Consider the following 27,806-nt stretch of genomic DNA (forward strand, 5'->3'; position numbering starts at 1 on the left):
GGTGGAGCTGGAATGCGGTGTAGCTTCAGGCTATCACAGGCTATGCTCAGACTAATCAGCTGGAATGTGTTCAGTGCAGGCTTTGTGCCACAAGCCACGTAGGCCCCTCCTTGTCTCCCTCACTGCTTGCTACTCCCTGTGCTCTGGGCCCCTCTGCTCTCCAGGTCTCATCTCACACAGCTCAGGGGCAGGCAATGAGATTTGCAGACACAAAGCAAAGTCAATAAAACCACCTCTGGCCTGAAAAGAAAGGGAAAAAAAAAGGAAAGAAAAGAAGAGAAAAAAAAAGAGGAAAGGAAGAGGGGAAAGAAAAGAAACAAAACTCGTATCTGTTACAATGGCTATCAGCTAGAAGACAAGACATAACAAGTGTTGTCAAGCATGTGGGAGAAAAGGAACCTTTTAACTCCGTTGGTGGAAATGTAAATTGGTTCTGCCAGGTTTCTCAAACAATTAAAGATACAACTACCATATGATCTAGCAATTCAACTTCTGGATGTATATCCAAAGGAAATAAAAACAGGATTTTTAAGAGATATCTGTGCTCCCATGTTTACTGCAGCACTATCCACAATAGCCAAGACATGTAAATAACCAAGTGTCCATCAACAGATGAGTGGATAAAGATGTGACTCGTACACACACACACACACACACACACAGCGGAATATTACTGAGCCACGAGAAAAAAGGAAATCCTGCCATTTGCAACAACATGGATGGATCTCGAGGGCACTGTGTTAGGCAGATAAATCAGACAGAGAAAGAGAAATACTGTATATTAGTTATATATGGAATCTAAAAATGCCAAACTTGTAGAAGCAGAGAGTAGAATGGTGGTTACCAAGGGATGGGAACTGGAAAAGTTGGGGAGATGTTAAAGGCTACAAACTTGCAACTAGAAGCTGAATGAGTTGTGGAGATCTAATGCATAACACATAGATTATAATCAACAACACTGTTTAACATAGTCCAAAATTGCTAAGAGACTAGATCTTAAATGTTCTCACCACAAAAAATAATATGTGATATATTTCACCTAAAGCTAAGGCGGTAGTCATACTGCAATATATAAATGTATGAAATCAACATATCGTACACCTAAAACTCACAGGATTTTCAATGTAAATTATATCTTAATAATGAAAAAACGGACAAATGGGGATTTATAGCCAATGAGCAGAGTGAGGGAGTGGTCAGTGGATGGAAAATTACTAGAAGAAGGGGGAATCAAAGGTAGGAGCATGTTACTGAACTGGCCTAGAGGATCTCTGTGAAAGCAGGCCAAACATTTACACATCAAAGGTAGGGGAGGAGGAACCTGATCAGCTATCAGGGGTGATCAGATATCAGGGGTGATTAGATAGCAAGGGCAGGAGATTGACCAAGCAGGATTCTTTGCTAAGACTGGCTTAGGCACGCCAAGGACAGAGCCCAAGGATAAACCCTGGTCAAACAGAGGGCTCGAAGGAGTCTGTTTAACCTTTGGTCAAGCGGACAGTCTTTGTCATATGAAGCTTATACACTGAAAACTATATAACACTGTTGAAAAAAAAACTTCAAAGAAGACCTCATTAAATGCAAAAGCATCTCATGGTCCTGGATCAGAGTTTAATATTGTAAAAACTGGCAATACTACCCAAACTGATCTACAGATTCAACACAATCCCTATCAAAATCCCAGCTGTTTTCAGAAACTGAGCAGCTCACCTTAAAATTCTTATGGAAATGATAGGTACTCAGAATAGCCAAAGCAATCTTTTAAAAAAGGACAAGGTTGGAAGACTCATACTTCCTGATTTTAAAACTTACTACGAATCTACAAAACTCATGACAGTGTGGTAACTGCCACGAAGACAAAAATACGGCACTGGCACAAAACTGAGAGCACAGATAAACCCATCCATCTATGGAAATTTCATTTTTAATAAGGTACTAAGGTCATTAAATGGGAAAATAAGAATCTTTTCAACAACTGGTATCAGGACAACTGGATATACATTTAGGAGAATTAAGTCAGATCCCTTCCTTACTTTATACACAAATAATAAGACCAAATGTAATAGCTAAATGTAACAGCTAAAATTATACAACTGTAACAGACCAAATGTAACAACTAAAATTATAAAACTCTTACAAGAAAACAAAGAAGTAAATGTTTGTGACCTTGGCTTTGGCAATGGTCTCTTAAATATGACATCCAAACAATAAGCAACAAAAGAAAAAATAAAATGGACTTCATCAAAATTAAAAACTTCTGTGCTTCAAAGATTACTGTCAAAAAAGTGAAAACACAACTCATAGAATGTGTGAAAATATTTGTAAATCATGTCTCATAAGGGTATAGTATCCACAGTAAACAATGAACTCTTATACTTCACTAATAATAAGACAACCCACTTGAAAATGACAATGGATTTTGAAGAGGCATTTCTCCAAAGATATACAAAATGGCCAATTCGCACATAAAAAGATGCTCAATATCATTAGTCATCAGGAAAATACAAATCAAAACCACAATAAAATATCATTGGACACATATTAAATTGGATCTAATAAAAAAAGACATCATAAATTTTCCAAGGATGTGGCGAAACTGGATTTCTCACTCATTGCTATTGGCAATATACTACGGCGCAGCCACTTCAGGAAAGTTTGGCCTCACTCAAAATGATAAACTAGGAGTTTCCATGTGACCTGGCATTTCTACTCCTAGGTATGTGCCCAAGAGAACCGAAAACATATGCTCACACAAAAACTTGTATACTAATGTTCACAGAAGTATTACTTATAACCAAAAAGTAGAAACCATCAAAATGTCCACCAACTAACAGATAAAGCGAATGTATCAATACAATGGAATATTCAGCCATAACAAGGAATAAAGTACTGATACATGAAGAAATTCAAAATCATTATGTTAAGTGGAACAAGCCAAGATTGCTTTTAAAAAGACCACCAGACTAGGCAACTCTATACAGACAGAAAGGAGGTTAATTGTTGCTTAGGTCTGGAGTTTGAGGGGAAAGGAGGAGTGACTGTAAGTGGGTACAGGACTTCATCCAGGTGGTGATGAAAATGTTCTAAAATTGATTGTGGTGATAGCTGTACAACTCTGATAGTAAAAACCATTGGATTGTATACTTTAAATAGGTTAATTGTATGGTATGTAAATTGTATCTCAAAAAAGCTGTTTAAAAAGTCAGAGGGAGATGATTAGAAGTGTTACATTTTAAATTTTGTTATTCTAAAAATAAATAAGTCATTTAAAAGCAGTTGATTAAAAAGTTTCATTTTCTGTAAACATTATGAATGTACAATAAATAAGACTGTAGTAGTTGGCTGCTTCTACTTTCAGGCAAAATGAATACATTTGGTGACAAAAAAAAAGATGAAAAACAGGAACCTATTTTTTCAATAGGTTCTTTCATCTGCATCTAGACATATAATTAAAACTAAAAGTCAACGAAAGGAAATCACTTCAAAGAGCCAAGACACACACCAACAAATGTTTCTGCCTTTTGATTATTAATCCCATTCCTAGGAATTAATCTTAAGAAAATAAGAAAATCGTAAAAGCCAAAACACATTCATAACACAACTGTTACTGTAACGCAAACCTCTAAATCAGTGCTAAGAGTGTGCTACTGCTTTAAGTCTCTAAACACACTGTTCAGTCCAACTGAGATTTTCACAGTAAGACATTCTTGATGAAGGGAGCACAGCACTGACTTACATTCTGAAGCAAGCTGCTTATCTGGTTGTAAAATGGAACTCTGAGTGCCACTGCTGTACAGAATCAAAGTTTCCAAAATAAAGACATGATTGGTAACCTATGATATAATTCAATCAATTCCTGTATGAACATAAAGCAGACTAACAATCTTTTACCATGTGCCAGGCACTGTACAAAATGCTTTACATACATCATTACCTCTTTTATCCTATTTGCAGATTAGGAAATAAAGCCCAGAGAGGTTAGAGAATTGATCAAGGGCTAACAGCAAGTAGGAAGTGAAATCGGGACTCATTCTCAGGCATATGTGACTCCAAGTTTAATCACTATATTATACTGTCTCCATGAAACTGAGTGTAAACTGAATATGATTACAAATATATATACATGTGGATAAAAATGTAAAGGAAAGAAAATGGAAATAAATCTTTAGGATGGTGAAACCAAGAATAAACTTTTTAAAATGTCTGTTCTCAATGTGTTAACTATTCTAATAATATAAAAAACAATTCACATAGTAAATCCAAGATTGTATGTAACTAGACATTTATGCAATTTGACAATGTCTCAGTTACATATCTTATAAAGCAATTATAAAATCCCTTTTGTTCAAGTTTATGGAAGTGACTGTCTGTGAGATATTACCCTTAAAAGATATATTTAAAAGAGTAGTTCTCAAACTGAAGTGTGCACTGGAATCCTCCAGAGGGCTTGTGAAAACACAGATTTCTGGGCTCTAGTCCCAGAGTTTCTGACTCAGTAGATCTGGGGTGGGACATGAAAATTTGCATTTCTGACAGGATGCGAGGAGATGCTGATGCTGATGGCCCAAGGACTCCAACTGTGAGAACCAGTGCTTAAAAAAAAAAAAAATAGCATCATCCCAAATCTAAATATCACTGAATAATCAATTTAAAAATAAACTGTAGGAATTTCTCTGGATTATTTTAGTGTACTAAATAGGTTCTTGACAACATACAGCCTGATAAAATCTATATACAAGGTCTGTCCGGAAAATGTCTAGCCATTGTTAATACAAAGAGGATATTTTGCGTGACATTGATGTAACCTGGCAGCCAAGGAGAGTGGACTGGAATACACATGTGTGAACAGATGACTTCACTGTACTAGTCAGTGGGGGCAGTAGATGCCACTGACTGAGCATGTGTACTGTGTGGCTGTCACATTCAAAATGACTGAGCAAGTACAGCAACGAATCTGCATCAGATTTTGCATTAACTTTGAACATTCCTCCATAGAAACTATTCAGTTGATTCAGAAGTCCACAGCTATGGGCAGCTGGTGATTGACAGTTTCATCACAACAATGTGCCCGCTCATGCATCATATCTCATGCAGAGTTTTTTGACAAAATATCAAATCACCCAGGTGACTCAGCCCCACTACAGCCCAGATTTGGTGCCCTGCAACTTCTGGCTTTTCCCAAAACTAAAATCACCTTTGAAAGGAAAGAGATTTCAGACCATCAATCACATGTGGGGGGAAAATGGGGCAGCTGATGACAACTGGAAGAACTGTGTGAAGTCCCAAGGTGCCTACTTTGAAGGGGACTGAGGCATCATTGTCCTGTGAACGATGTTTCTTGTATCTTGTATCTTCTTCAATCAATGTCTCCATTTTTCATATTACCTTCTGGATAAGGTACCTGGATACTTTCTGGACAGACCTCATATATTATAGTTCATACTGCTAAAGAATACAGTTTTGGGTCCAATTGTTTCTTTCTCTCAATCAAGAGCTACAAACATTGTAAGGAGGTCAAATAGTTATACTTCAAGTTATCTACTGATAATATCAGCTGGGTATCTCCAGCCAAAATTAACTAAATTATGCTTGACTGCTGAACTATTGCGAGGGTTTCAGAATTTAAAAAAAATTTTTATTGTTGTTCAAGTATACAGTGGTCTCCATTTTGCCCCCCAACCACTCCTCCCCAGTTCCACCCACCCCCACCTCCCACCATTGATCCTACCCGCCTTTGGCTTTGTCCATGTGTCCTTTATATATATTCCTTGATGAGGGTCTTGGAAATTAGTCTGGCTAAGTCAATCAACAACTTTAGAATATAGAACAGTCATAAGTACTAAAAAGAAACCATTCATACAGTAGACACTACCACAGGTACGTAATCTCCATATCTCAGCTGACAATTAGCTTCCATTAGTAAGAATAAGGAAGTTCTAGTTCAGTCTTTCTAAAATAATTTGACCCCTGGTAATCTATCATCGCTTTTGCCCATATTCATGTGGACTATGCCATGAAACATACCTATGTTTCTGACCATGATTCCTTTCAGTTCATCCACTTGGGCTTGAGTCTCCATCACTTTGTCAAGGCCCTTATTCTCAGAGTGATGCTTCTGTAAGAAAATAATACTTAACTTATGATACCTAGACATTACTTACAATAGGAAAATTAAAAAAATGACATTGACAAATGCTATAAAATTATGTCTCTATTGATACAAAAAAATATGTCACTTCATTAAAAATTGTTACCAGACCTAGGAAAAAATATAGGCAGCATATGAAATATAAGTTACAGTATAAAAATACCACTTTATTTTAAATTAAGTAGAAATGTATTATATCAAATATACAACTGAGACTTTTGGAGCAGAAGTAGGGGGTTCAGACAAAGAAGAACAGGAGACTGTAGTTGTAGTGGGGGAACAGGACAGGGAAAGGGCACACTAAATTGTTCCCAACTTCTTGGGTATGATGAGGTAGGAAGTGGCCCAGCTTCTAGGCATCAGTTCTTATACCCTTGGGATCAGGGTATGTGTCCTATTTTCATTGGCTTTTTACAGGACCTAGAAATGTAATACACTGATAACAGTATATATTTTGAAATTATTATCCATAGCTAACGATTATGGAGTGCTTAATACACAATATTCCAGTCACTTCACTATGCTAGATGCTTCAAATAGGGGATGTTATTTAATTCACCCAAAAATTCTATGATGAAGATGCCATAATTATTATCTCCATTTAGAGATGAGGAAACTATTCAGAGGGTCACACACAGAACTGGAGCTAATGACAAAACCAGCTAAGTTGCAAGTTTGCTGCCAGCTAACTCTGTCTACTTTTGACTGTGTATTGGTGTATTTTTGTTGGTGATATTTTATATCATTTCACATATGAGGGAGGACCCCCCAAAAAAACCAGAAATAATTTATAAAAAAATGTGTACTTATGATGCCTTTTAGAGCTTCTGCTATTTTTTGTTTTACCTCTTCCACATTGGCAAAACATTTCCCTTTGAAGACTTTTTTCATTCAGGGAAACAAAAGAAAAAGGTTGCTTGGGGCAAGATGGGGTGAATATGGAGGGTGGGGCACAGGGGTCGTGCCGTTTTTGGTCAAAAACTGAACACTGAGCACAGTGTGGGCAAATGCAGTCATAAATCACCCATTATGACATCAAAATTACAACTAAATTATAGAACAACCACCACTCAGATCTGCCAGAAATCAAGTTGAATGGAAGTCTAACCACCATAGAATTGAAGAAACCACATCTACCCAGGCTGGTAGGAGGCACAGAACAGGCTGGTCCCAAATCCATGTGTGCTGGATAAGTTCGGGAGGGATAACTTGGGAGCAAAGAGTCCTAGCCACACACCAGGCCCCCCAGCCCAGGGTTCCAGTGCCAAAAAGATAAGTCCCCATAACTTCTAGCTGTAAAAATCATAAGGGACTGAGTTGGCAGAAGAAACTTCTAGAGTCTTAGGCAGTTCCTCTTAAAGATCCCCCACACACACGCCATGGCTGGTGTGGCTCAGTGGATTGAGTGCCAGCCTGAGAACCAAAGGGTCACTGGTTCAATTTCCAGTCAGGGAATATGTCTGGGTTGCAGGCCAGGTCCCCAGTAGGGGGCGCATGAGGGGTCCCCAGTAGGAGTCAACCACACATTAATGTTTCTCTCCCTCTCATTCTCCCTCCCTTCCCTACTCTCTAAAAATAAATAAATAAAATTCTTTTTTAAAAAAGATCCCACACAAGGACTCACCTACTCAGACTCACTTCCTCTCAGCTCCAGCACCAGGTAGCACCTTGAAAGGCACCAGTGACACACAGGGAGGAACTAAAGTATCTGTCATCCAGGTGAGAGCAGGGGGCAGCTTTCTCCCAGAGAGAAAGGAGGGCAGAGGCCACTGTCCCTTTTCTGAACTCTCCCCTCACAGAGCCACAGAGCCAGCAGCAGTGCCATATTGGAGACTCTACCAATCTGGTTTTCCCTAGCTGGAGATCCCCTGAGACTCTACCCACTGAACTTACAGACCCACCAAAGCTTTTCCATATGAATGGCGGATGGAACCGTGAGCCAAGGTTGGTCTTGGCTCACGCTTCATAACTTCCTAAATCCTCTCAAACAAGTAGCAGCTGGCCTCAGTGAGCCCCCAGGCCTTGTACCTCTTACTAAGTGGCCCCCAACACCTGGCACTAGCCACAGCCAGCCTAGATTCATAACTTGGCTTTGCCTGGAAATCCCCAAGCCCAGCATAAGCAGCAGCCATCTCAGATTGCTTTACAGTCCAGGCAGACTGGCCCTGGGCAGAACACAGGTGGGGCCTGACCTTGGCCTAGACCACTAGGGAAACCCCAGAGCCTACACACCCAGTGGACAGCTACAGACCACGTTGGAGCACCACCACCCTGCCCTTGCACAGTTGATCCTCCATGGAGGGCAGAGGTTGGTGGTCAGTGGTCACAGCCAGTCCTCGCAGCTGACTGCCCTGGGTAAGTTCCTCCCATTGATCTGTCAACAGCAACCAAGGCTCCACTACAAGAGGAGGGTATACTCAGCCCACACAAATGGCTCACCTCAAGTACCCAGCTTGGGTGTTAGGGGAGGCCATGCCACTGAACACTACAGGACACCTACTACATTATACATTAGGCCATGCTACCAAGACAGAGAGTCAAAGCAGCTCTACCTAACACACAGAAACAAACACAGGGAGGCTGCCAAAATGAAGAGACAAAGAACCATGGCCCAAATGAAAGAACAGATCAAAACTCCAGAAAAATAACTAAACAAAATGCAGGTAAGCAATCTATTGTAGGCAAAGTACAAAACACAGGTTATAAGGATGCTCAAGGAAACTAGTGAGGACCTCAGCAGCATAAAAAAGAACCAGTCAGAAACAAAGAATTCACTCACTGAAATAAAGAGCAATTTACAGTGAAACAACAGTAGGGTGGATAAAGTCTACAATCAAATCAATGATTTGGAACATAAAGAAGCAAAAACAAGCAATCAGAACTACAAGAAGGAAAAAGAATCCATAAAAATGAGAATAAGGTAAACAGCCTTTGGGCAACTTCAAGCATATCAACATTCACATCATAGGGGTGCCAGAAGGAGAAGAGAAAGAGCAAGAAATTAGAAATCTATCTGAAAAGATAATGAAAGAGAACTTCCCTAATTTGGTGAAGGAATTGTCATGCAAATCCAGGAAGCACAAAGAGTCCCAAACATGATGTATCCAAAGAGGCCCAATCCAAGACACATCCTAATTAAAATGCCAAAGGTTAAAGATAAAGACAGACTGTTAAAAGCAGCAAAAGAAAAGATATTAGTTACCTACAGGGGAGTTCCCATAAGACTCTCAGCTGATTTTTCCACAGAAACTTTACAGGCTAGAAGGAATTGGCAAGAAATATTCAAAGTAATGAAAAGCAGAGACCTACAGCCAAGATTGCTCTACCCAAAGAAGCTATCATTTAGAATTAAAGGGTAGATAAAGAGCTTCCCAGACAAGAAAAAACTAAAGGAGTTCATCATCACTGAACCATTATTACATGAAATGTTAAAGGGACTGAAGAAAAAGACTATCAAAACTACGAACACTATAAAATGGCAATAAATACATATCTATCAATAACTGAATCTAAAAAACAAACTAAGCAACAAGAAGAACAGAGACAGAATCTTGGGTATGAAGACAGTTTTGATGGTTGCCAGATGGGAATGGGTTGTGGGGGAATGCGTAAAGAGGTAAGGGGATTAAGAATTACAAATAGTGGCCTGAGTGGTGTGCCTCAGTGAATTGAGTGTTGGCCTGTGAACTAAAGCGTCACTGGTTCCATTCCCAGTTAGGGCACATCCCTGGGTTGTGGGCCAGGCTCCCAGTAGGGGGCTCATGAGAGGCAACCACACACATTGATGTTTCTCTGCCTCTCTTTCTCCCTCCCTTTCCCTCTCTCTAAAAATAAATAAATAAAATCTTTTAAAAATTTTACAAATAGTTATAGAATAGCCATGAGGATGTAAAGTACAGTATAGGAAATGGAGTAGACAAAGAACTTATACACATCACCCACGGACATGAACAATGGTGTGGGGACTGCTGGAGGGAGTCAGGGGTACTGGGTGGAGGGGGGCAAAGGGGTAAATATTAGAACTGTAATAGCATAATCAATAAAATATAATTTAAAAAATAAATCACCCATGATGAAATGGGCAAATGCATTGAAAGAGTCTTTTAAAAATTCACTGAGGTCAAATGCAGCCTCTCACAATAATGCCAGCTGGTACACTGATACAGACAGGTTCCTAGAACACTCACCTGGCGGGGTAAGTCTATACTACAAGGGGCCTGCCCTCCCCAAGATAATTTCAGTTATTTTGGTGTACCCCCTCACATATGAATGTTTCCTAGTGGGAAGTATAAAACAAATTAACTAATTGAATAATAAAAATGTATAACTATTTAAAGAAACTCCATCACCCAAAGTAATGCATTTTTAGAAATATAATACTCAAAAAGAATATTAAAAAGAACACTTACAGGAGAAGTGAAAAGGAAAGTATTCAACTACAGTAAGTTTTTTCTCATTCACAACATAGATAGAACGTGTGTTACTGCACTCAAAAAGTTGCATGAATAAAAAGGTAAGCATTTTTAAAGGTCTTAGCACTATTAGTCCTCGGGGAAATGCTAATTAAAAACATAATAAAACATCACTAGATACCTACCAGAATGACTAAAAGTAAAAAAATGGACCATAACAAGTGTTGACAAGGAAGCAGAAACACTGGAACTGATGGTGGGAATGTAAATGGTGCAAGTACTTTAGAAAAAGTTGGTGACTTATTATAAAATTAAATAGCACTCATCGTATGACCCAGAAATTCCATTCCTAGGCACCATATTTTGCTGTGTATAATGCACACCCACACTTTTGGTGCATAAGCATAAGTAAAAGAATTAAGAACACTTACATAGATAAGGAATTATCTATATTATCTATATAATTCCTTATCTATATAAGGAATTCCTTATCTATATAAGAAAATTCCTTATTTTCCCCTCAAAACTTTGGGCAAAAAAGTGAACATTATACTTGGCAAAATACAAAGTATTTACCAAAGACAAAAAAAAAAAAAACATACATCCACACAAAGACTAGTACATGGATATTCATAAGAGCTCTATTCATGATAGCTGAAAACAGACAACATCTCAGATATCCAGCAACAGGGAATGGATAAACCAGTTGTCGTATATGCATACAATACAGCTAGGCAAAAGAAGGGAACTTCTGATTTATACAAATTGGATGAGTATCAAAAGCCTTATACTGAAGAAAACAAGCAAGAAACAAAGGAGTCCATAATTTGTGATTCCACTTATATGAAGTTATAGAAAAGACAAGACTACAGTAAAAGAAAATAGAGCAGTGGTTACCTGAGGCACAGTGCGAGGGAGAGGACTGACTGCAAAGGGACCTGAGGGAACTTTTAGTGTCACGGAGATGTTTGCTATCTTGCAGAGGGTAATATTTCACAGGAGTATATGTGTGTGAAACTTCACTGAGCCAACAATTAGGTATGTATACAGATAAACAGACTTTCACATGACTACTTTGAGCTGTTCAAAAATTAAATTTGTCTCATGGAACAGAAGGTCAATGAATAGGTTAAGAGGCCACTTGGCATGTGGAATGGATGTATGCTAATGGATAGTTTTAGTAGATAGTCTTTTATGCCGTTCCCAATCCTGAGATACTATGACTATTATTAGTAGAGAATATCACCAACTATTAGCTTTCTATCTTAAAATGGCCCCTTCAACTTTTTTATCAGGGAAACTTTATTATGTTGGAATATAATAACACAATCAGCAAACTATATTACAGTTCAGGGACCTCTATATTCATGGTGCTTTAAGATAATAAAGATGACATGAATAAAAATACTGTATCTGGAGGAAGATCTTACCAGCTGTGCAGCCAAGACACTTGAGAATTCACTATTCATGGCATATGGGAGTGCTGTCTGTGCTCTTGAACCGTATGTAGTCTGGAACCTCTTCTTTATCTCATTCAGAAAATTAAAGGCTCGGGAACGTTCAAAATCCTGAAGAGAGACCAACACAGAGTTCAAAAGCAAACGAAAGACGACATGGATGATTAACAACAACCATAAGAACAGCTAACATTTACTGAGCAATGATTCCATGAGAAGGAACTAACACTGACCTCATTTTACAGAGAAGTAAACAAAGTCCCTGGAAAGGTAACTAACTAGCTAAAGGTCAGATAACTAGTAAATGAGTGAGCTCGGAGTCCAATCCAAATATGTTTGATCAGTGCCAACTGAAGACAACGGAATGTAAGATAGTTTCTTAAGAGCAGGAATTGGGTTTTACTTCCCCCATATCCTTCACAGGATCTATCAGATAGCCCAGCACAAGATGTTCAACAAATTCTAATAACAGTATAGTCTTTCATACACAAAGATAACACTACTGACATAAATTTAGTATTGATTTTTTCAACAGTGGTGATACATTTGGAAAAAACCAAGTGATGTACTCTTGTCTAGTTCCAGCTAGTCAAAAAGTATTTTTAAACACATACACACACAATTATAGATCAATAAATGTGACTCAACTCTGACCATCTCAAAGTTAGTGGGATTTATTTCTCATCTACTCCAAGTCCTTTCACTTCAGTTGTTTTAGATATAGCTGGCTTTAAAAAAAATAATTTTAAAAAAATCCTGTGAAACCAGAGATAAAAATTACCATGAGGGTCACTGTGGCTGACACTCATCTCCATTTGCCTGAGGTGACTGTCTAAGCCAGGGGCTCTCAAACTAGGGTCAATGGTTCAAACTCAAGGGGCTGATGTACTTGGATGGAAAAAAACTACATTGTTATTTTCACCAATCTTTTTTCACACTTATTTTTAACAGGTTTATTGAAGTATAATTTATAATGATTACCCATTTTAAGCGTATAATTTTTATTTTATTTTATTGCTGTTCAAGTATAATTTTCTGCCTTTTCTCTTCACCTCTCCTCCACACTTCGTCCGTCCCCACCTCCCTCCCGTTTCCACCCTTCCTTTGGTCCATGTGTCCTTTATAATTGTTCCTGAAAACCCTTCACTCTTTCTAACTTATACTTCAATTGTGAATGTAGGTAGCAAACCAGAGTATTATTATTAGATGGTACCTAGGAGTCTGTCACCAATAGAAATCTTTTTTTCATATACTGTCTGTTGTTTATTCTCATCACCACTTCCAAATTATTATTATTAGTTATTAGATCCATGACTAGATCTTATTAATAAATTCATAAAGAAGCATATATACATTACTGTGTCAATTTTTAAAATACTGTGAATACTGTCTTTCAATATACATATATAATTTGGTTTGGTTTATAGTCATGTACTTTACTTCATATTTTATAATGTGTCTTCACAAGACTTTTCTTTCCTCTAGGAAAAAAGTTGAATTTGTACTGATACTGCTTAACTCATGATTCTCCCCAACCCTGTCAAATCAAAATAATGGACCAGTATGCAATAAAGTTCTACATCATTAAAAAACATTCTGGGAGGGGACCATGAGTGTCAAAGGGCTCTGTGACACAATAAAAGCCAATATCTGGCATGGCTGGTGTAACTCAGTGAATTGGCCACCGGCCTGCAAACCAAAGGGTCACTGCTTCGATTCCCAGTCAGGGCATATGCCTGGGTTGCTGGCCAGGCCCCCAGTGAACAGGGGCAGGGGGACATGCAAGAAACAACCACACATTGATGTTTCTCCCTCTTTTTCTCTCCCTTCCCCTCTATCTAAAAATAAATAAATAAAATACTTTAAAAAGTTAAAAAAAAAAGCCAATAACTCAGACCTATGGCAATCATATCAATTCCATGTCTCTTGTCAGTCATCAATTTAGAAATAAAAATGCAGCCTCGTTATAGCCAATACGACATGAGAGGAAGTCCACTTTGAAAGCAGAGGTGGGGAGAGTGTGCGTCTGGGAAAAGTTTCCTCATTCCTACAGTAACAGACTTGAGAAGACATAGTCCGTCTTCTCTGGGCACAAGCATAAATAAGCGTGTGGCTGCATGTAGCCATAAGGGGAATGGGGAATACGTCTGGGAAGGAACTGACACTACAGAGCAGGGGAGAGAAAGGATCGTGGTGACATTGTTAAGGTGGTGAATATTTTCAGTCTAGCATCTACAAATACTTATAACCAACCTACCAATGTGAACTACAGGTCTACAAGGCTGACCGAAGTGTACTGTGATTTCCCCAAAGTTCATAAACATCAGACAATTCACTAATTACTAACTAGAGGAATGAAATAATTTAATATTTCAGATACATTTTAAGAGGGCTTGATACCAAAGTGTGCTAATTATGAATACCAATTCTTGCTACATAATAAGATAAATGTAGAAGTTGCAAGAAGTCAAGCTAAAACTCTACCAAAACCAAGCTGATTTGCATAACGACTCTTGTCATTTGTTGCTCTATATGATGAATGGAAAGTATAGAAAAACATTTCCAGCTACGGACAGTTATATCCATGTCACCTTTACACACCATAGACATAGATAATTAAGAACTGACTCTATTATTAATAGTACACATAGTTAAATAGCAAAATGTCTCCAAGTTACTTACATCATCAGTGATACAAAGGTATACAATCCTGTCTTGGCAGATGTAATGAAACAAATAACTGTAGGATAAAACGCATACAAATTATGTGGTTATGAATAATATGTCTTTCACTTCTATCTTCTATGAATAAGCAAATTCATACTGCTAATGTGACCATATTTTTACAGATACTGTCTATTCTTTCTCCTTACCTTCAGTATACATATCTGTTTCTCTCAAATCAAACTGATAGGAACAAATAAAAAATTAAAAGAATGTCTCTCCCCTAGCTATATAGCACAACAGTGTGCACATTACCCATTAAAATGATACCTGCATAAACATATCGTTTGGACTCTTAAGACCTAGACACAAGATGACATCTTAGGATGGACATGCAAGTAAAATTAACCACCAATGAGCCACGTGGTCTTCCTTGCATTCTCCTAAGATCTCAAAGCAAATACTTTTTTTTTTACCAAATACTTAACAATAACATTTGTTTGGTATCTGCTTTGAGTCAGTTGCTGGGCTGGGTGCTGAGGATACAAATGAGCGAACTCATTGGTCCCTGCCTTCACAGAGATCACAGTGAAGGTAATTACAGAGCAGCATGGTAAGCAGGATGAAGAATTAAAGTCAGTACATGGTACTCTGAGGACCTACAGGAGGTACCTAACAGAGTTTGGCTAAGGGTAACAGGAAGGATATCCTGGAGCAAATGATGTCTAAACTGAGACCTGAGGAATGAGTAAGAGGGAGCAAGGTAAAGAGTGAGCGAAGTATTCCAGAGTGAGAGACCAACAAGCTTAAGGTCTTTGAGCAAATAATGGGTTTAGGAAAGTAAAATTAGTTCATATGATTAGAGTATAAAATGTGAGGGAAAAAACTGACTGTACAGATGAGGCTGCAGAAGTAAGCAAATAGCAGGTTACACAAGGCTTTAAAACCTCACTATGCATTAGCCTAAGTACAGTGAACAAGGGGTATGTGTGATCAGATTTGCAATATAGTAAGATGCTTTGGCTAGAGTATGAAGAACTGACTGAAATGAGGACCAGACAGGAGACTCTCCTGCATATAAAAAGCAATGAGGGAAATAAAGTACTATAAGCAGAAGAAGAAGGGACAAAGAAGAAATAGAACGTAATCTGATGATTGGCTACTGGGGGTGAGGCACAGGGATAACTTGACTTTGCCTCCCAGATTTTTACCTTGGGCAAGGAGTACCTGTTAAATTACATTATTAATTTTCACATAAAGCACAGGTGGCAAACACAAGGCCAATGGGCTGAATCTGGCCCTCCACCTTGTTTTATCCGGCCCTGCACCTTGTTTCTACCCAGCAGCAGCGCTGAGCTCTCACTTAACTGTTAAGGAGTAGTTACATGTACACAGTCCTAAAATCACATTCGGCCCTTTGAAGGCAACTGCGAGACTAATGTGGCCCCTGGTAAAAATGACTCTGCCACCCCTGACATAAAGGCTTGGTGTGAATTACAAGGAGCTATGGGAACCCAGATGTCTTCTTCCACTACTCTGAAACAGTTCACACACTGCCATATCCGGTGGTTCTCTCTGAGACATTTAACAGTGTTGACCACTTCCTTTATTCAGGAAAGTATTTTCTCTCCACTAGATTTCTTGACACCACGCTTGCCTAGTTTATGTTATCGTCTCTTTCCTTCGTTGCTGATGTTTTCCAGTATCTTTAGCTCTCTGCTTTCTTCACACACACTCCCTAAAGGGCGGCATCCACCCTCACATTTTGTTGTTGATGTTTGTTTTCAGCTACCACAATGACAACAATGATTCCTAAATCTAGATCTGACCTATATTCCGAGTTCTTGGCCTGCATATGCTACTGTCTACCAGACCTTCCAACTGGATATACCATAGACCACTTGAACACATGTCTGAAATGGAAGTCATGCTTTTCCCTACCACATTCATTTCTCCTAAATCACGCTTGGGAGCAACTTGGCGCAAAGAAAACAAAACAAAAGTTAATGAGGGATGGTCCCTGCTACCAAGGAGCCTACAGTCGGGGGACAGAGACAAAAATAAAGATTGTAATTACAATACAGTGCAATAAGTGCTATAATATGAATAAACCAAGGTTGCTAGGCAGACACACAAAAAGGGGGCACCTGGCCCATCTTGGAGTTCAGGGGTTTCTACAGGAGGAAACATCTCAGCTCAAGAAAACAAAGTTAGATTTGTTAAAAGTAAGACAAACACATTGCAGTAAAAGATACTAATAGCTATTACAAAGGCTAGGAAGAGAGAAGAACAGGCACTGAAGTGCAAATAGCTAAGTACGGTAGAGAATAAAACTTAGGGCCAAAGTAGTGACAGATGACACCAGAGAAGGGTACAGGGGCAGATCTTAAAGAATCTTCCAAGTCATGTTAAGGAACTTTAGCCTGAGGGGAAGGAGTTGCTGCTGCAGGAAGGCACAGGAACAGAACTGCCCTTTTAGAAGGACTAACATGATAATTAAGGCAGTATTTCATCTGAGACCTGTAAAACGAGCAAAACTTCACCAGGAGGCCTGGGAGGGGAAGGGTATCCCAAGATGCAAAAGCATGAAAACATATACTAAAGCTTGAAGTCATATGGCTGGGTCGGGAAATGGCAAGGGATCCTACAATAACAAGCACAGAAAGGTCAGGAATGAACAAAATTGTGAAGGCCAAGTTTGGGCTTGATGCTAAAAGTCATGGGTTTTAAGCTAGGAAGTGTAATCAGAAACGTGAAATATAGATCTAAAGAGACAGCAGAAAAACCAATTAGGAGGAGGCTATTAGAAATGAGAAACCATGAAGGCCTAAACTAACACTATAATAAGTGAGGATAGAGGAGAAGAATGGACTGAAATACCTCTTTGTGGGAGAATGGGAAGGATTTGGTAAAGAAGTCAAATGTGAGTCTGAAGTTTTAGGTTCAGCCAGCTAACTAGTTGGTGATGCTGCTAAAGAAGAAATAGGAATAGCAGGTGGAAGATCATATTGTCATTGACTTACATGTTCTAGCTTACCTTATGGGTAGATATGGCTATGTGAGTGGGACATATATGCCCTACTTCCTGGTCTTGCCTGTAAAAGGACTGCAAGTGCTATCCCTGAGCATTGTCCTGGAAACTGACTAGAAACACACAAATAGAAAGTCCAATAAACTCTGGACAAAACTATGAAGCCATAATCAGAAGAAGCTGGCTTTATTTAACCCCTCATCTGTAGGCCTCTCAACTATACTAGCAAGCAGAAGACTACAAAACCTGCACAGCTGCCAAAGATGACACACTCTCTAACACCCATTTTGAACATGGCAAGAGAGGATGATGAACCTGGAAGAGCCTCCTAAAAAAACAAAGCCAGGAGTCAGGGAGAAAAGGAAATTTCTCTAATAATGAGAACCACTAACCATTCCCTGGTTACAACAGGGGATCTTTGAAATTGCTGTGAAGTCGTTATTTTAATATTGCTAGGCAGCAGGGACTTTTACATATTTCTTGTTCTTCCTGTTTCTAAAAGGGAGTTTGTAACTTCCACTGTGGTGGTGCTATTCGTATTTCACCATTGTCTATCGGTGGGGCTGAAGGAACAGAGGGAACGTATGACTTGTCTTTAAGCTTATGGTCCGTGGGTCACAGGAACCAGCCCTGGGCCTGATGGAGAGGACTGTGTACCACCCAGACTCTCTCTGGACTTGGAGCTGGACACAGTAACCAGATGAGTCTTTGGGGACACCTCCTACAAAAAGGAGGTGTGTCCTATCTTGGGAAGAAGAGTATACCCAGACATTTGGGTAGCCCAGAACAGTAGACTGCAAGATTGCAAGCTGTCTCCTGATCTCCTAGAACTTCCTGCAGAGGAACAGAGTTTTAGCTGAGCCTATGGCTACACAGCCAGAAATGACACATCCTAGCTTCCCTTCCACGTAGATTAGCTACATAACTACACAGCACATAATCAAATGTAAGCGAAAGCTTCTGAACAGTAAAGTATCAAGGCCACTTCTAGGCTTTGCTTTTAAAAATACTGGGCAACCACAGGGAGGTAACAGGAACTGAAGAAGCTGCCTTAGCCAAAGTTGGAAAGCTCTAATTAAAAATGGTTGAGCCACCCCACCAGCCCTGAAATACTCATCTCCGGGCTATCTAATTTAAGTTAACACTGTACTTTGGGGTCTCTCTCTTATAGTAGCTTAGACTAGATCCTAAATTATAGGAGTCAGCCCTAGTACGCAATAAGGATCTCCTTCTGAGATAAGAACTAAGAAATAGAGCATGGGTTGGGTAACAAAAGTTTTTTAAGTATTAATGAGGAAGGTTAATGTACTTTTAAACTGATTATTAAGACTGCCCATCCATGCCCTGTCCACTCCCTTCTCCAACCAATCATCACAGTGATCTTTCTAAAGCAAAGCCTAACCGTGTCAACCCTGGCCGAAAGCCTTCAGTGCCTTTCCACTCCCAGGGTGTACAGTCCGATCTCTTAGCATGGCCTATAAGACCCGACATGACTTCTCTTCTACCCATCTCTCTAGCTTTATTTTCCAATGCTGGGCACTAGTCACAAAAAAAGCACCTGCATTTCCCTAAGCACGTCCTTTGATGTGATGCCTCCATACTTCTCTACTAGCTGCTCCTTCTACCTGAGATGCCCTCCACCTACCTCCCACCTCTCACACTCTACTGTAACTATCTATGCATTTGACTGTCTCCTGCATTAAACAGCAACCTCCACGAGGGCAAATACTGCATTTCTTGTTGTATCCTCAGCACCACACAAAGCGGTTGGCAACAGTCAAGTGCTCAGTAAATATTTACTAAAAGACTGAAGAAATATTACGCATTTTATCTGTACCAAGTTTCACATATCATAGAGTTAGTTCTATAGCAAAATCAGTTTTATATCTCATATTTCCATATCTTTAAAAGATTAATATCACTTCAAATGATAGAACATAATTACAAGTTAAATTTATAGTTAATAGAACTAGACACGTTCTAAGCTGGCAAAGGTTACTGTTCTGTCAGCTTATTCAAATTATCTACTAATGAGTTTCTTTTCTAGTTTCCTACTGTCCTGATAATAATAGAATTCATTTATTTCACCCTCTACCCATGCAAAGCAGAACTCACTTGCCATGTGAGTACGTTAGTTTGTTATTTTCAGAAGGTATCTTAGCCAGAATCTGCTCTGTCACCTCCAGGAAGTTTCCTCCACACCACGCATGTTTGGCAAGGATAGTGGTTCCCCTGGCAACAACAGCAAAAAGAATGGCCATGGCTCCAATCTATCAAAAGGAAAAGAGACATGCAAGACTCAAAATATTTCTTTGACATGATCTTTCAAAAGTAACTTACTATCATTTAGCAACATCTACCTGGAGACAGTACTGACCAAGGCACTCTAACATCAAATGTAATACATAATTACAGATTTCACAAGTACATCACAGTCTTGTATAAGCTTACAACTTAAATCATGCTGATATGTGTACACAGAGACATACCAAATACATATACACATATTTATATACATACACATATATGTGTGCATGTACAATAATAGATAGGTTGCATTTATAAATTATACAGCACAAACTCATATCACCCTTTAAAAAGCAGTGACATAAAGATGTCTTCATCCTTTAGTGCAGTAATGCCATTCTGAAAATTTATCCTTGGGAAATAATTCAACAGAAGTTAGACTCTAGATTCATAAAGATACCTAATGAACAATAATAATAGGCCATATTTACTAAGTGCTTATGATGCGCCAGGCACCATTTTAAGCATTTTTCAAATATTAGCTGATTTAACTCTCATATCAATAAAATTATACACTATTATGACACTTATATTAAAATGAAGAAACTGAAGTATAGACAACTTATATAATTTGCCCAATATTACACAGCTAGTAAGTGATAAAAGCTGGAATTTAAACCCAAGCAGTATGGTTCTAAAATCCAGTTTTATCCTTATATGTATACTGCCTCTACCAGAAAGGCATTAATTATCCAAAATAGAAATGAAGTGAAAATAGCTCAAACCTTCCACAAGAGAGGGATGATTCTATAAATGATGGCACGATCCTTCATAAAACATTTCTAAAACAACGCAGCATGAGTTTAAGATTATTTTTGTCATGTTTATGAATTTGTGCCATGGTTTTCCTACGTATCAGCCCAGTCTGTCTTATCTAATAATATACACTTATTTAAAAAGATGAAAAAAATGCCTTCCGAATCTTCCACTAACTCTTCAACTTAATGTTATTTGTTAACATGTTCCCTTTCATCCAGTAAGTCAGTGGTTCTCAAACTGTAGTGTGAATGAGTCATGTTAGGTGGCAGCCTCAGAGTCACTTATTAAAATTTCATATTCTTGGCATCATCCCCTGAAATTCTGATTCAGTAGGCCTGAGGTGGGGCCTTGAATATGTATTTAAGACAAGCCTGCCTGGGTGCAGATGATTCACACAACCATATTTTGTGAAACACGGCAACAGATATAAAGTGCTTGAGGTCAGGGGATGCCGCGATTCCCTTTTGGCAGTGCACAGAGAAGTGCTGGTCTGTCTCTGGAGCTGAACTCCTCTCATTCCTTTCTCTAAATGAGGGTGTTCCCCGGAGTTATGTCCTCAGCCACCTTCTTTCTGGATTTCTCCTTACATATTTGTAGCAAGTTATAATTTCCAAATCACTTCTCATATATTATAGTCCTTGATTCTAAACCTTCAACTGACCGTGTAACATGCTCCAGGTACTGCTCCATTTCTTAAAATCATCATCTGGAAACACTCTCTGCTTCTCTATCTCCTTTTAACTCAAGTTACTATAATCTGGTTTTTAGTAGTACACTCCACAAAACCACACTTGCTGAGATCACCAACAGCCTCTCTGTTGCAAAATTAAGTGGTAACTTCTCTATTCTTGTCTTACCCAACCTCTCAGAACAGTCAACACTGCCAACTAAACCTTCTTTCTTGAAATCCTCCTGTAAGCCTAGCTCTCCTGTGTTCTTACTGAGTCTTCCTCCTCTAGTTTACCTCTAAACGTTGAATTTCCACAGGGATTGGTTCTGCACTCTTATCCCTAGATGAGCTCATCTAGACCTGCCCTTTTAAACATGATTTACTTACTGAAGACACACTGCATGCAAAGATCCAAAACAAAGCAAAAAAGAAACAAAGACACACCATAACTGAGGGAAAACCAAAGGTAAAACTGAACGTGCAACGAACAGTTGAGGGAAAGGGAGATTAATAGGGAAGCACAAAGAAGACTGGGAAAGTAAAAGGAAAGCCAGAAGAGTAGGGTGGCCTGCAAGCCAAAGGGAAATAAAGCTTCAAGTAGGAACAAGTGTCAGGGCCTGGCTGTGCTCACTGATGCATGGTATGATGATTTGAAAACAGTCACTGAAATTTTATATGGAAGGAGGTCACTGGTTAGGGTCAAAGAGAGACAGAGTGCAGTGGAACAAACACACAAAGAGAAACAGATGAAAAATCGTGTGGCTCCTGACACAGATGAAAAAGTAGTAGCCTCAGTCCCTTAGCAATGTGAAGAATAAAACTGAGTTTGGCGACAGTACAAAAACATCTAGTGTCTTAGTGGACCATAAGTTCATTATGAACTGACATGAGGTAATTACTTAAAAAGCTTATGTAATCTTAAATTACATTAAGAAACAGGGTATCTTGATCTCTTTAAGAACTACTGCCATTATACTCTGTGGTGGTTAGAGCACAACTGGAACACTGACTTTAACTCTGGGTATAGTATTTCAAGAATGCACAGAAGGGCAACAGTATGGGTGAGAGGCCTGGAGATTGTATCGTTCGAAGAATGGCTAGAGGAACTAGAAACATTTAACGTAAAAAAGAGAAGACTTAGAGGGAATATGACAGCAGTCTTTAATTTTATATAAAACAGTCACCTGCAACAGGGTACATTATTCGGAATATAACTAGGAACAATGAAGATAAATTATAGGGAAGCAACTTATTGCTCAGTTAAAGCAGTCCCCAATTGAAAAATGCCTGTTAAACATCGAGTACATAGCAACAAAAACTTTACTTTCCTCTCAGATGTCACTACTAGGAAATAATTTAAAATCCCACCTACAATCAAGTCTCACCTGCCCCCACTGTAGATCCCTTGCAATAGAATCTGTAATGTTTCAATGAGTATCAGGGCAACAGAAACAACTGTGGCATAAATAACACTGCAGCTGAAATCAGAAAACCTAGCTCTACTAATGATTAGCAGTGTATGAATGTCTAATAAACTAGAGAGTGCTATACAAATATAATATTCAAGAAGAAAAAGAATGAAAAGTTAAGCCAGACAGAGAAGAAGAAAAGATAATGGAATATAAGAAAGCCCTGTATCAACACTATTCTTCCCTGTCCTCTTACTCTCTGCTTGCTTGGTCCCAGAGCCATCATCCCAATTCTACTTCATGCCTGCTCAGAACTGTGTATGAGTTTCCTGTGATTGACATTTTTGAAAAGTACCAATAGCTGCAAGGCTTAAGACAACAAAACTATTCTCTCATAGTTCTGGAGGCCAGAAGCTCGAAATCAAGATGTTGGAAGGGCCATGCTCCCTCTGAAATCTGTAGGGGAGAATCCTTCCTTGTCTCTTCCTAGCATCTGGTGGTTTGCTGGCAACCCATGGCATTCCTTGGCTTGCAGCTGAAGCACTTCAATCTCTGCTTCCAGTCAGTGTTCTCCATGTGTCTTTGTCTCCACATGACATTCTCTGTGTCTCTTTTCTTATAAGGACACCTACTGCAGTATGACCTCATTTTAACTTACATCTTAATTTATATCTTAATGAACACATCTGCAAAGACCCCATTTCCAAAAAAGGTCACATTCACAGGTACCAGGGGAGAGGATTCAATGTATCTTTCGTGAGGACACAATAAACCCCCATATTAGAAACTAACTGGTCCTCCCAATTCACTCCTACTCTCCCTTCCATATATTCACATCACCCCAGCTTGCCTCCCTCTACTCTCCAAAACCCCTATCACAATTCTTTCCTTACTCATTCAAGAGTCCTCAGCAATGGGCCAGAAGGGCAACCTCCAATAGCTTGAAGTTAATAAAGGCCTGTTTCTATTGCCTAGAAGTTTCCAAGGAAAGGACATTTTTGTTTCAGTTTTGGGGATTCCAAAAGATATGCTATGGGGGAATCCAAATGAGCAAACTGGATGCAGTTTCTTATAGAATTATTATAAATTGTGGTGAAGGTCTTTAAGCCCATCGAATTAAAGGTTAAGATGCTACTTAAGATGCTAACCAAAGTAAGATGCTACTGGATGATGTAACAATCAAAAGGTCATAAATAGCATTGTTTATAGAGGAAACTGCATCCAGAGTGCCAAACGATAATCTTAGGAAGGAACCTCTGGAATATATTCCTTTGTAAGGAAGAAACTGCCTGTATTTTTTAAAAATGCTAACAAAAATAGCACAACAATGATGCAAACGCTCCTCAGCGGAGGCATCTTCAAGTGCAGATTGAATAGTTTCAGGTAACTGACTCGGGGGAAAAGGCCAAGTCAGTGTTTCTCACACTCCAGTCCACGTGTTCTGAGTATTTTTTTAAATTCTGTATTTTATTTGATAGAATTGTATAATGTACATCAGGGGTGTCCAACCTTTTGGCATCTCTGGGCCACACTAGAATAAGAACAGTTGTCTCCGGCCACGCATTAAATATGCAAACACTAACGAAAATTGATGAGCAAAAAAAGGTTTTAAGTAAATTTACAATTTTGTGTTGAGCCACCTTCTTAGCCACCCTGGGCCACATGTGGCCCATGGGCTGAGACTTGGACACCCCTGACTGTGTACAAATATTTTGAGTCATCCACACATATAGGTTATAAATGAGGGATGAAACACAATTCAGGGCTCCATTTGCATTATGAAAACATAGGTACCAAGAAATTCCCTAAAATGACAATGCTTAATTTTTTTTTAAATATCTCATTTGTTTAATGGGGAAGTCCTAAATTTATTTATTTATTTATTTTTAAAGATTTTATTTATTTATCTTTAGAGGGGAAGGGAAGGAGAGAGGGAGAGAAACATCAATGTATGGTTGCTTTTCATGCGTCCCCTGCTGGGAATTGGCCTGCAGGGAACTGGTCTGCAACCCAGGCATGTGCCCTGACCTGACTGGGAATCGAACCGCGATTGTCTGCTTCGCAGGCCCGTGCTCAATCCACTGAGCTACACCAGCCAGGGCACAATGCTTAATTTTTAATGTATTAGAAGCATGTCTGGCTGCTCTTCGGTTGTCATATTCTAAAATCATAACAACAATCATAACTCAAGTACTCTGTATTTCTCTGTTTTTGCTCAGTTATAAAGATGAAATTTTTCTTTTATAGTAACAACTTACAACTGAAAGATATCTCCATGGAAAAAACTTTTATGTTAAGAATTGAGATTTTTACCTGACATTCTGAAAATGCCAATGTGGCAGAATGACACGAGCACGTACACTATCTCAGGCTAAGGAGAAAATAATATTTAAAGATGTGTTTGTACCAAGTGGAAACCAATGATATCATAGTGTGCTGTATAATAAATAAAGGCTGGGGGACTGTTCCAAAAAAAAAACAAAAACTGGAGGAATTAACTCATTACATAACACATGGTAATAGTCAATGCAAAATAAAAAGTATTCTGTATCATTATTTATAATATTGTAAGGGAATGTATTACGCTAATCCTCGCAACGGTTCATCAGCAGAATGTTTCGCTGGAAATCCACAATGGATACTAAAGTTTTTCCACCCTTGTATCATGTGGAATACTATTAAACTAGCCCATAAAATTAAACAGTGAGACATGCAAGGTACTGAGGAAAGAGATTAGAACTCATTTTAGGAGGAAGCTATGGAACTGGAGAGGACACAGAAGTGAGAACAAGTTAGGGAAGCTAAATAAGCAAACCTGACAAAATGGAACGGTCTACATCTGGTCAATGAGAAGGTGTGTATGAATAAGCCCAATTGCCTTATATAAAGAAAGCCTTGTATAAATTAAGTAATTTGGATCAAATAGTTTTTCTATTTCAGTTCAACACGTATCTTCTCAAGGTTTACTATGTGGTAGTCAATACAGTAGACAATAGAATATGAAGAGCAGTAAAACGTAGACCTCTACACTCAAGGGAGCCATAGTACAATGGGGAACACAGACACAAACAAATAAATGCAATAAAATGTAATGAGTGAATAATCTAAGAACATGCACAACTGTTCAGGAGATTTGCACTTATCTCACCTTGAATGAAGAAAAATGTGTGTGTCGGCTTATGTATTAGGAATTTTCTCAGTATATGTTACTACTATTTCTCCTTGGAAGAGAAATCAACGCATCTATTTTATCCTCACTAGGTTCCCAGTGCCTGGTACAGTGCCTGGCACACACCATTCCCTCAAATATTTGTTGAATAAATGAACAGACATTCAACATGGTTTGGTTTTAAATATATTATATGTAATACGCAACTTTATTAGTAGGACCTGGCAAACATAATATTTTGATCGCCAACTATCTCCCTAAGCAAGATAAAGCAGCTGATCTGAGAATAATTCATTCCCCAACTCTTCTGTCTGGGTCTTTGGAGGAAATAAGCCAACAATAGATAAGTCACCAATTCTGATGTAATAACCTTGGAAGAGACAGAAGAATGAAGAACACTGATAGGACAGAGGAAAAGAAGTATTTATGCAAAGCCTTCAGCCTGGTCATGGTGCAGACTGTTCTTGATGGTACTGCAAATATTCTTTCTGGGTGATCCTCTTAGGGCCAACCCAATCCCTCTGACTTTCTCAGAATAGTAGCCTACTCTGTCAAGTCAGTCACTTGTTTTACTCTACATTAAATACCACTACCTCATATAATGTGATCTTGCATTCCTCTTTGTTCCCACACACAAACATGTAAGCTACAGAAAGCAGCGATGTCCTGTGTGTTGTTTCCAACTACATCCCAGTCAGTTAGAAAAGTGTTTAGCGCATATTAGCTGTTCAGTAAGTGCTCTCAAACACAGCTATTCAAAGGCAAAGAAATGTCCCAAACATGACAGTATCCTCTGGGATCAAGGATGGGACCATGGAGGTGCAGGTAGTTGAGAACAATTAGTAAGACAGAAAAGGGTTTGATAACTGATTGTAGGTGTTATGGGCGAGGGAGATGTAAAGCATGTACCAGAGAATGTATTACATGGTCAGAGTTTGTTAAGTTTTGGTCAATAATAATAACAGACATGTTTGACATTGAGAAAACAGGTCTGGGTGGAAATAGAGTTTCTATACGAACGGAGGAAGAAGGATGTCAGCAATGAGCGGTGGAGGAAGGGCACGCAGAGGACTAGAAAACCACGTAGGGGCTCAGAAGGAGGAGAGGCAGACAGTGACGTCATTAAAATATGAGCGTGCAGAGTTTTCAAAACACTCAAGAGATTTAAAGGCTACAGAAAGGTCTTGCAGAATGGTAACTGAAGGAAAGTTATCATTTTTTTCCCTCCTGTAAGTGATGCATTCTAACACTCCTTAACTCCAGGCCTTTTCAGCGGCATAAAACTCACTTGGTCAAAACTGCACCTGTCCGATAATTAGGACCGTCGACAACAGAGAAAGCCCAAGTCATCCTTGCACTGCCTCCTCGTTCTACCCCAGCACGTTCCTGTCGACACCTCTGCCCTCCCTCCGCCGTCATTTCCCCGCCTTCTGCTGACCGCGCCCCGCTCCATTTACCTGTGGGGGAACCCGCTGAGAGCGCGGGGGCTCAGAACGGAGGGGCGTGGGTCAGCTGGGGTCGCTGACTGCCCACTCCCAGAGAAGGCTGGGACCGGACAGCGCCAGCTTCCGGGTACAAGCCCCGCCCGCGCGCGGACTCCTGGGAATGTGAGCACTCCACCAATGAGTGCGGCAGGAGGGGCGGGGCCTGTGCGTTCCCAGCTATGCACTACCCAGAAGCGGCATTGCATTCTGGGAGTGGTAGTTCCGACTGGCGTATTGCGTAGTCTGTCGCACTTTTCAGGCAACAACTCTTGTAAACATCAACCACTAGCCCTGCG

General features: G+C 39.3%; 1 protein-coding gene across 2 annotated transcripts in view; it reads right to left on the reverse strand.

Annotated features, from left to right (window-relative positions):
• The window catches only part of VAMP7 (vesicle associated membrane protein 7), a 40,090-nt gene extending 12,515 nt beyond the window's left edge, over nt 1-27,575 (reverse strand). For both annotated transcript variants that reach the window (XM_037153736.2, XM_037153735.2), the window contains exons 1-5: nt 27,484-27,575; nt 19,828-19,982; nt 14,700-14,757; nt 11,991-12,128; nt 6,025-6,115 (exon numbers count right to left, since the gene is read on the reverse strand). In XM_037153736.2, coding sequence (XP_037009631.1) covers nt 6,025-6,115; nt 11,991-12,128; nt 14,700-14,757; nt 19,828-19,973 — 433 coding nt within the window. In that variant the 5' untranslated portion in view covers nt 19,974-19,982; nt 27,484-27,575. The remainder of the gene's footprint in view (nt 1-6,024; nt 6,116-11,990; nt 12,129-14,699; nt 14,758-19,827; nt 19,983-27,483) is intronic.
• Nucleotides 27,576-27,806: the final 231 nt, after the last annotated feature.

Source organism: Artibeus jamaicensis, unplaced genomic scaffold (genome assembly GCF_021234435.1).
Source record: "Artibeus jamaicensis isolate MK-2021 breed Jamaican fruit bat unplaced genomic scaffold, CSHL_Jam_final contig_374, whole genome shotgun sequence".
NCBI classification, from domain to species: domain Eukaryota; kingdom Metazoa; phylum Chordata; class Mammalia; order Chiroptera; family Phyllostomidae; genus Artibeus; species Artibeus jamaicensis.